The following is a 10444-nucleotide window of genomic DNA, read 5'->3' as shown; positions in this document are numbered from 1 at the left end:
CCCGGCAGGGAGCTGGCCTACCAGATCGCCGAGCAGTTCCGTGTCCTGGGGAAGCCCCTCGGCCTGAAGGACTGCGTGGTGGTGGGCGGCCTGGGTGAGTGGAGCCCCCGCCTGGCCCCGGTAGGGCTGGGAGAGAGCAGAATCCCGGGAAGGCTCCTCTTTCCACGTGGTTTGTTCTCCTCACACCGAGGAGCCGCTCTCCGCTTCGCAAGGCTGGTGGGAGTGAGGAGAGGGAGGTTTTCCAGCTTTACTGGCTGAACGAGGTCAGGGCCTGAGCCCCGTTGCCTGTACCTGAGCTCCGTGGTTCTTGCCGCAGACATGGTGGCGCAGGCCCTGGAGCTCTCCCGTAAACCCCACGTCGTCATCGCTACGCCCGTCTGGCGGATCACCTCCGCAGCTCCAACACGTTCAGCCTTAAAAAGATAAAGTTCTTGGTAAGGCGCTTTTCCAGCGTTTTGTTGGTTTTTAATGCTTTTAAAGCTCTGTAGCCCTTTGGGTACGTGTGCAGGTGACTCAATGTTTCCGGCTGTGCCCAGGTTTTGGATGAAGCTGACCGGTTGTTGGAGCAGGGCTCCGCCGACTTCACCGCGGACCTGGAGGTGATTCTGGAGGCTGTTCCGGCGCGCAGACAGACGCTGCTGTTCAGTGCCACGCTGACCGATACGCTGAACGAGCTGAAGAGCCTGGCTACGAACAAACCCTTCTTCTGGGAGGCTGTGTCCGAGTAAGTTTCCTCTCGGTTATCTCGCCTCCTTGCTGTCCCTCCTCTCCCTCGTGTTCCGCCTTCACTGACCAAACCCGTGTTTCTTGGTGCTTTGCCTCCCACCCCCGCCAGGGTGCGGACAGTGGATGAGTTGGACCAGCGCTATTTGCTCGTACCCGAAGCTCTCAAGGACGCGTACCTCGTCCATCTTGTCCAGACCTTCCAGGATGAGCATGAAGACTGGTCCGTTATTATCTTTACCAAAACCTGCAAGTGAGTGGCCTCGTTCCCCTCAATCACTCTGGAGTGCGCGTGTGACTTTACGTTTCTGGCGGAGAGATCAGATTTGCCCCGTAGGGGCTGTTAGGCTGGGATGGTGTTTGCTTCCTTAGTTTATTCTGGAATTTGGTAGAGAAGCACTTTCAGCGTTTTCAGCACCTGAAGCACTTTGGTGCGTTGTGGTAACTGCAGCGTGAGGGCTTCTTGATGAGCCTCAGCTCTGTCCTGATCTGATTATTTTAATTTTATTTCTGATTATTTAAATTTTTTTCCTTCAAGGGACTGCCAGGTCTTGAACATGATGCTTAGGAAATACAACTTCCCTTCTGTTGCGCTGCATTCCATGATGAAACAGGCGAGTGATGGGCAGATCTGGGAGATGGGTGCTGAGCCAGACAGCTCTCCCAACATCCCTCTTACAGACTTCTCCCTTTACAGCGGCAACGATTCGCAGCTTTAGCAAAGTTCAAGTCTAGCATCTTTAAGATTCTCATTGCCACCGATGTCGCTGCCAGGTAAGGGTTGCCAGAAGTCCTGAGCCTGCTTTTTAAGCACTGCAGAGCTCAGGCTGGGTTTAGCAAGAGGAGAGCTTTAAATTCCCCCTACTGGGGTAGGACAGGTTGTTCGCTTCCCCTCTAGAACACCTCTGAGCTGCGTTTTGGAGCCTGCTTGTGTGTGAAGTAGCTCTGGTCCCGGCTTGTTTTGCTGCAGCGGGGGGTGTGTGTGTGTTCTAGCAGAAGAATTATTTCTGTGAGGCTTAGTGTGTTCTCTGGGTCTGGGAGGGAGCGGCAGGCTCCAAGGTGATGTTGCATTTTGTGACTGCTGGAGAGCTGCATGAAGAGGGGGTTTGTTGTTGGCCTGAGCCAACAGGGATTGTATTCATGAGAATATGGGGCTCTCGGGAGAAAGCAGAGGACAGGAACTTAAAGTGCGTATATTAAAGCATCGTTTCTCAACTCTTTGCTTCTTTCTCTGCGTCTCAGAGGTTTGGACATTCCCGCAGTGCAAGTTGTCATCAATTACAACACTCCCGGCCTGCCAAAAATCTACATTCACCGGGTTGGCCGGACGGCCCGTGCGGGTGAGCAGGGAAAAGTGTGTGCCGTTCACTGGCTGAACTGGGATCCCAGGGCTGGGGCCCAGTCCTTTCAGTCAGTGCCACATCTCCTCAGATCAGCACCCTGCCTTAAGATTCCACCGGTGGCTCGTCCTGACTTGTCTGATCTGCACCAACAATTAACTGAATTTTCAGAGCAAATAAAGACCCCTCGAGCAGCCCGGCACCGTGCTGTGCCAGGCAGACTCACGGGGACGGGTGGAATTTGGTGTGGGTTAGGTTTCATCTCCCTCTGCTCGCCAAGATTCACGTATCACCGTGTTTTCATCCTCCAGGTCGGAATGGGATAGCGATTACGCTGGTGACACAGTATGACATCCACCTCGTACACGCTATCGAGGAGGAAATCAGTGAGTAGACACCACGAATGCTGCTAAAACGTGGGATCGTGTATGTTCCTTTGTGCCCGTGGCCCTTGCAGCACTGGTTGCATCAGGGCAGGATGTATGATGCAGAACATTTTCTCTCCCCTGTGGGGTTAAGGTGTAGGAAAGAGCAGGAGCACCTTTGCATAGGTTCAGACTTGCAATCTTTTGTTTTTAGGAAGTTGACCTAATAAATGCAACATCTTGTGCTCTGGGGAACTGTAGGCAGAGGGGAGAATTTCATCCTTTGTGGTTGGCTGAGGAAGTCAGAGTGGTCATAGCATATGACACCAATTTCACCGGTCAACAGTGGAACTATATCTGTTTATTTATTAGTTGAAAATCTGCCTCTGGATTTTTTAACTGACCACGGTCTGTAAATGTCTTGTCTCAATTTAGAACTGAAGCTACAGGAGTTCTCTGTGAAAGAGCAGTCAGTGCTTGACATCTTCACCCAAGTGAACGTCACCAGGAGGGAATGTGAAATAGTAAGTGAGGGAATGTGAAGCCCCTTGGGTCAGAGGACCGGAGATCATGGGCAGCTGCGCGTAACCAGATGTTACAGTCCAACGTGCAGCTCTGGATATGCAGCTTTCCTCCTGAGCAGATAAATGAGAATTTTTATTCCTTTTTCTAGGGGAAGCACTTTGGATGTGTGTAGGGCTATTTTAGTTATCTTCCCTGGATTTGCTCTACTATTGCATGTTCTTGCAGCGTTTTCGTGCTGCTGAGCGTTGAGGCTGGTCTGCGGGCTCCCAAATGTGGGCCTGCTGGTGCGGTTCTGCCGAGCCATTGGAGCTGTACTGCTCTCCTCTGTGTCAGACTTGGTTGCTGACTGCCCTCTTTGCTTTGACAGAAACTCGAAGGAATGGATTTTGATGAGAAGAAAGAAATAAATAAGCGGAAACAATTGATCCTTGAAGGGAAGGTGAGAGTTGCTGCTCCTTTGATCGCTGTGGAAAAGGAATGACAGTCCCTCCCTGACTCCCTTTCGGGGTGGTGAAGTTTTATCTTAAAGGGTGACTGATACTAAGAAGTGTGTTGGAGTAGGGTGTGACTTTAGCAGCCTACTCGGTCATGGGCTGGAAAGCAGCGTGGGCATCGAGGAGAGGCGGCCTGTCCCTAGGCTTGTCACTAATGGCCTGGCATCTGCCGTTGCAGGATCCGGATCTGGAGGCAAAAAGGAAAGCAGAGCTGGCCAAGATCAGGAAGAAAAACAAGCAGTGCCGTGAGAAGATCCAGCAGGCATTTCAGAAGAGAAAGGAGCTGCAGCTGAAGAGGAAACTGCAGAAAAAGATGGAGCGGCGGAAAAAACTGCAAGCTAAGGAAGAGAAACAACATCCTTCGGCCTGACTCGCTTGGCCTGGACTGCCCTGACGTTGCTGCTGCTTTGGGAATACTGGGGTCTGACACGTTTTAACGTGGATACTTCTGACCTGAAATCAGTGTTGGGACAGCATGGGGAAGGGGGGTGAGGGAAGAAGGGACACCGATAAACTGTCTCAGTTATTTTTCCTTCCTGCACAATGCTGCTGGCGTGGGCCATGCCTGGTGGGCTGGACCAGGCTCCTGGAAGAATGTCTTTAAAGAGGATGTTTCCTTCCTCCAGCAAAGGAGAGGCCAGACCTGAATTCTTGGTGACATGAAGGGAAATAAAGATCTTTTTTCTCTTCCCCTTTCATTCAGTCATTGCTCTTTACCTTTCAAGGGCTGGCGCTTGCCACTCACACTTGTTTATATCAACAGATTCTCCCCTGAGCCAGAGTCTAAAAATACTGTGACAAAATGAGCTCAGCCCCTATCTGTGCCATAGCTCAGAGTTTTCCGAGAGGAAAATTCCTAGAACGCACGGGCAGGTTGTATTGGATTGTGTGGGTGGGCCTGGGGGGTTTTCTTGGGATAATTCTGCCCTGTACATTCAAGTGATACCATCGTCTGCCTCAGCTCAGACTCCAGCCCTGGGCTGCTCTCCCCAGCGATATCCACAGGGAGAGCAGAGTCAGGTGTGGAGACCTTGAGACCAAAGATCTCCTATTTCTTCTGTCCTCTTGCTTACGGAAGTAGTTTCTCTGGTTCAGCGCCCAAATACTTATTGCAGCAAGTGACTAGATGTTTGACCTTCCCCAACAGGTGGGAGAGTTGTGGGATTTTACGTGCTAATGTGGGCAGAGAGCTTGGAGATAAAAATGGTTTCATTTCAAGAGCTGAAGTGGAGAAAGCTTGAGCTTCTCGTGGGCGTTTTGTCCCTCAGTCCCTTCATGCTACCTGAGGCCAGCTCCTTCCCTGGCCGCGTGCAGCCCCTGTGGTGCTTTGCCCGAACCAAGCTGGGGCTGTGCACCCCAAGCTGGTGGTTCCCCCAAGGAGAGCAGCCCTGACTCGTTGGGACTGGGAGATGGGAGCGGTACACTCCGGGGTTTCCGAATGGGTTCCTCACTTTGTCCTCTTGGCTGCCCTCCAGGAAGGAAAAACCACTCGAGAGGCTGCCTCGAGCTGTCACAGCCCGCTGTCCCCGGTGGCAGCTGCTGCAGCAGCAGCAGCAAATGGGTTTGTATCAGACCGATGCTTTCTGAATACTAAATGCTCCTCCAGCCTCGTGCACGCTAATTTGCGGAGCGAGCCTGTTGGCTGTAGATGAAAAAGACATCCTCTCTGGGACAGGCTGCTCCTGCTGTCCCGGGGAGGGGGCTGATCCTGCCTTTCCCTTTCAGTGTCGGTTGTTCCCCTCCCTCACAGACGCTTCTTAGTCTGCTGTCTAAGTCTCTTTGCTTCAGCCTGGTGGGGGTTTCTCTATTAGTCTCCTTCCGCACATGACATGCGGGGTTTGATCAAGGCTCTTGTCTCGAAGCTTTATTCAAAATTCCTTTTAATACATCCCTTGTCTTTCTTGAGCAGCCTTTTCTGTGAGCGTAGGACACGTGCTGGAAATGAGAGCTCTCTGTAGTGCTGACTAGATGTTCTTGTTTCAGATAATCAGATTTGGGAGTGGCTGAGTAGAAAAAGAAGTTGCTGTGCTAGTTGGGATAGAGAAAGATGCTTTTAAATTCCCAGATGAGGAATTTACATCTTGCCCAGGACAAAGGGACGTCAAGTGGAATTTCTGTATATGCTGCCAGCAATGCCCCCCCGAGTAGGATATTCCATTTGGGGGTTTCTGTGCTTTGTCATAATCCTTTGGGATCCTGGAGGAATGTAAGGGCTTCTCCTCAGAGCAGAGCTGGTGTTCTGGCTCTGAACCCACCCTCCTCTGTGTGTGGCTCTGCCTGCCCGTCCCCCAAGCAGGCGTCTGGTCTGTGCTGTGCAAGATCTGGCCCGAGCACGGCTGACTCCTTACACCCAGCACGCCCGTGGTCTCTCGCCCGTGCCTTCTGCAGGCTCTGCTCTCTCCCTCCTTCAGCCCGAGCTCCCCAGCTCCAGGGGGGTTCCCTGGCTGGGTTGCCATGGAAACTCTTCTCCATCCAGCATCTCAGATCCACGCCTCTTCTCTCACCTGGACCGTGTGTGACCGGCTGGGCACCACTCTGGCATGGGGACTGTGAACGTCCTGCACCTGTGCCAGCCCTCCTCATCCTCCCGTCTCCTCTGGGTGCGAAGCCATCACCCGGCCCTGCTGCCCTGAGGGGCTCGGCAAGAACACGCTCCTTCGCCTCCCACCGGACGGGGCTGCCCAGAGACGTGGTGGAGTCCCCATCCCTGGAAGTGTTCAAAAACTGTGCAGACGTGGCACTTGGGGACATGGTTTAGTGGTCATGGCAGTGTTGGGTTGACAGTTGGACTTGATTTTAGAGGTCTCTTCTGACCTTAATGATTCTGTGATTCTATAATTCTGTCTGGCCCTGATGGGTCTGTAGGTACCTGCCAGGACAGGCTGGTTGGTGTGTGTTTAAGGAACTACTGGTCTGTTCCTGGAGCCTTTCCCCCCGTTTCTGGCTATCTTACAGAGTGACGAACATCTCTGAGACGTGCTTCCCAGAAGTTTTGCAGGGAGAAGGAAGAGGCTGGGATCCTCCTGGGTGAGACAGGCAGTGTTTGATAAATTTTCCCTGCTGGCAGTTCTGCTGAGCAAGGAAATGGGGAAGTGGAGACAGGTTTGGTGACACGGCAGTCACCTTCAGGAGCTGGCACCCCCTCTATCTATGGATGCTGTAATAGGCAGGAAAGCTCTGGATCTCTACACTGAAGGAAAGGCATCTGCAATGAAAGAGTCTGGGGGAATCTCTGGGCCAGGCTTTTGGTTTCTCTGCTGAGACAGCAGTGCTGCATTGGAGCTCCCGTTCCAGCTTTGCTGTTTTTTTTTGCCTGCAGTCCAGCCTCTCAGTGCTCCCCCACAGGGGCTGCCCTGGGTGCACCCCCCATCTCTGTGCATTTAACAGAGCTGTAGATCCCTGCGGTGCGAAACCTCACCGGTCCAGCCTGCGCTCTATCAGCTGCTGCTTTACCTTTGGATGCTCTTTGCAAACATGAACTCGGCTGTTTCGAAAGCCTTTAAAATCTGCTTAACCAACTTTTCTACCAGGAATGGCCTTTTCTCCTCCAAGCTCTCCTCCCGGGGCAGCTTGCGTGCAGCTCGGTGGGGCCCCCCCACCAGCTTAGCCGGTAGATGGCAGCTGGGGTGCTCTGACACCTCCGCTGCTGGCGCTGGTCCTGCTTCAGAGGGAAATACAGCACAGGGCTTCTTGGCTGGGCAGCTGGATATTAAAGATTCGACTTGAGAAAGCAGGGACGTAGCGGAGGGACAGGGCTGCCTGTCCCCAAGTTTCGCCCATGCAACACTCCAGCCCCTCCCAGGTGCTGCTGCTGCTGGCAGGATCCATTTTCCTTTTACTCGCAGGGCAGGACGGATCCTGAACCCTGCAATGCTCCATCCTAGTTATGGCTGCTGCTTCCAGGGCTCTCCCCACAACTCACTGCAGTTTCTCTGTTGAACCTCCACCTTCCCTGCTGCACCTTAAAGCTCTTCCCTGCCGGTTTCTGCTGATTAAACTCCTTGTCCGTGGCACACCCTCACCCAAGGCTTGACTGCAGCTGCCCAGACATGTGTCTTCACTCTGGGCAGGACATGCTTGACACTGTAACTCCCCTAGTTCCTCCCTGTCAGCAGCAGGACTCCAAAAATGGGACAGAGGAAAGGAATACCTGGATTTTGTCTTCTGTCCTAAGAAACCCCCCCTGCTGGCTCCATTTAATTCATACCTCTCACTCCCTGTAGCAGCTCCGTCTCCTGGGTCCTGCATGGCTTGCTTTGGATTCCTGTCACCTCTGGGAGGAAAAGCAGTTGCCAAGGACCAGAAGATTCTGCTCCAGTTGTGCAAAGAGAAGCTCTGAGCCCAGCACTAGCCTGTTGCACTGGCTCATCCTCATCCCTTCGTCTTTGCTCAGTACTTCCCAGAATCATTCTTGCAATTCCCAAGGCCAGACATCACCAGGTGTGCCGCTCCCACAGTGAGACCCCAGGTGAGCGCCCACGTCACCAATCTCTAGGCTCAGACACTGTTTTCATCTACCCAAAACAAGGCCTGGACATCAGTATCTCCAGCCAGTAATGTTTTCTGTCTGTTGCCTCCTGAGATTTGAAACCCTGTTAGCCCAGCATCAGTGCAAACAGAAGGCAGAGATCATACACAGCATCCTCTCTGGCTTCTTCTACCAGCCCTTGGGAAAAATAAGCCAGCAGCAGGGTGAGGAGCAGGCGCTGAGGCAGAGAGGCTGCCTCGTTCTCTCCGGAGCACATGGTATCACACGTGTGACAGCGGTACGCGAGGAAGGGGTGACAGTTCAGGTTTGTGGCAGCCTACGCAAGTCCCAGTGAAATACGAAGGGGACATATGCTCTGCCAGACTGCAGAGCCCTTCCCTGCACATCATGGGGACAGAGCTGGTGCCACGGGGACAGAGGTGACACCAGCCTCCTGCCCCTCTCCATCTGGCAGCTTCTTACAGCTGCGGTTGGCAGCGGCATCCAAAGAAATGGAATTTGGTACCTTTGATTCTCACTTCCCAGGCTTGTGCTCAGCAGAGCCTGAGGAGCTGAGGGACTGCAAGTGGTGGTTCAGCTGGGAGCTGACAGGAGCGTGCAAGCGCTGCTCCCTCCAGTTACCTGTTGCTGGAGCTGCCATATCTCTCGTGCCCGGAGCGTTGCTTGCTCTTATCACCAGTGTCTCATTTCCAGCATTATCCCAGCTGCTGCTTTTTTTGGCATGGTGGAGGGAAGCTGATGGAGGAGGTGGGACCTTGCGCAGAGGTGATTAGCGCTGTAGCTCACATTCTTTTCCCTCGGAGCAGAAACTGCCTTTACACACCACAATCTAATAATGAAAATAATTACAAATTACTCTGGGAAAGGGGACTGTGAACCTCACTGGATTTTTGGGGCTTTATTATGTGTTCATGGACGTTTTCCAAAAGACGCATTTAATTGCCTCCTCTGGTGCGCACTGAAATTGTCTTCCAGCGTGTGCATGTGTATGGGGGCTGTTACACTCACAGAGTACACTTGCCTGTGCTGTCAAGTGTAAACAGACCATTTCTGCACTAAAAATAACCTCGCCTCTGAGTAACAGAGCAGCTGATCTCTGTAGCCCACATGCAGGAGCTCAGAAGGGTTAGGTCACCTATTTTTCATTAACAGTGCTGTTTAATCACAAATTGCCCCCATGTTTGATCCTTCAGAGATTTAAAACAAAGTACCTAGTTGCTTTCCCTCAAAAAAAAGAAAAATTGCTTCAGTCTGTTCTCAGGAAAATACAGATATCAAAGACAATCTGTTAAGTAACTTCGATGTGAGGCTGCCTAAAACCACCACACGCATTACCAGGGGGCTCTGCAGCAGCTTTTTGGGAAGCGAAAGATTTTTAAAAATCACTTAAGAGTATTAACCAGTCCTGTCTGTGCTAACCTGCTCCTCTCCTGGCTCTCCAGGCACCTCGCACACGCTAGTCCTTGAAGTCCAACACTCCTTCAGGGAGGGTAATTGCCTGCTTTGCAGAGGAGAAGGCATCAAAGCCTGGAGTGTGCAGAGCGAGCCAGTGGCAGAGCTGGTGGTGGTCTGCTGCTGGGACCGCCAGGCCAGCTCCGGGTCTGGGCTGCATTTGCATTCCTGTTCAGCCTGGAAGGCCTCTGTCAGCATCTGTCAGCATTAGACACATCCTTTTTCTGAGGCTCTACTATTGGCATGTCCTGCAATAGCAAAGCTTCATTTTCTCTTGCTGAGCTGGTCTCGGGTCCTTCTGGACCGAGAAGGTCCTTCTTCATCTCCGCATCGAGAGCAGAGAATCACACCTTGCTGGTGTTCGTGTGAAGTGGGGAAGGTGGCAGCATTTTTTATTTGTTCATCCTGATCTCGCATGTGAACCATCTTCCACGTGCTCCCTTTATTAATGTTCTGTCTAGCGTTTCTATGAATAATTAAGATCCTAATTTGCTGAAGGAATTAGGTCTCTCAAGGTACCCGCAATCGGTAGCATTTCTCCTCCAGCCAAGGAAGCCACCGTTATTTAGTTGTTGACAGTAACTGTTATTGTGAGACAGAAGCAAACATAAAACTGCAGCCTTGCCATTCAGCGCTGGCTTTTGTAACATGAAATTGTCTCCTTTTGAAGCAAGAGAAGCATAAACAGGGAAGGGACAAGGGTTGGAAAGTGCACAGTGGGGATCTGTTAGAGCACTGCTGTTCCGAAACACCGCTGAAGTCCTTTTTAAAAGCTCACTCAAGTGGGGCAGATGGAATTAGTGCTTTGCTGCTACACCGTCCTGCAGCAGGGCTGTCTCACTGGTAACCAGAGATTTAGGGCATTTGTGGAAATAGCTGGTGGTGAACGGGTTTTCATTAGTTTAGAAGAGGGGAAGGCTGCCACGGAAAGTGCCTCCCAGAACCATCCGTCGCGCTGCCCTGCAATGCCTCAGTAAAAGACTTTTTAACAAACGCCGAGCACAGGATAGATCTCTATCAAAAAGCCACTACTCGGATTATTCTGGCAAGGAAAAG

The 10444-nt window shown here is 52.1% G+C and overlaps 1 protein-coding gene across 1 annotated transcript; it reads left to right on the top strand.

The window, feature by feature from the left end:
* Positions 1-6: 6 nt before the first annotated feature.
* Positions 7-3817, top strand: DDX49 (DEAD (Asp-Glu-Ala-Asp) box polypeptide 49; the record flags this gene model as incomplete). Its single annotated transcript, XM_009866094.1, is given in 12 exon segments — positions 7-94; positions 317-373; positions 376-434; positions 537-724; positions 836-976; positions 1262-1337; positions 1421-1497; positions 1966-2063; positions 2375-2449; positions 2864-2952; positions 3321-3392; positions 3626-3817. Coding segments are annotated over 12 exon segments (1212 nt in total), but the record flags the coding sequence as incomplete, so codon positions are not given.
* Between the last annotated feature and the right edge of the window lie 6627 nt (positions 3818-10444).

This window comes from Apaloderma vittatum, unplaced genomic scaffold (genome assembly GCF_000703405.1).
Source record: "Apaloderma vittatum isolate BGI_N311 unplaced genomic scaffold, ASM70340v1 scaffold693, whole genome shotgun sequence".
Taxonomy (NCBI): domain Eukaryota; kingdom Metazoa; phylum Chordata; class Aves; order Trogoniformes; family Trogonidae; genus Apaloderma; species Apaloderma vittatum.
Note: the sequence above shows the minus strand (reverse complement) of the source record. Positions and strands in the feature narration are given on the sequence as shown.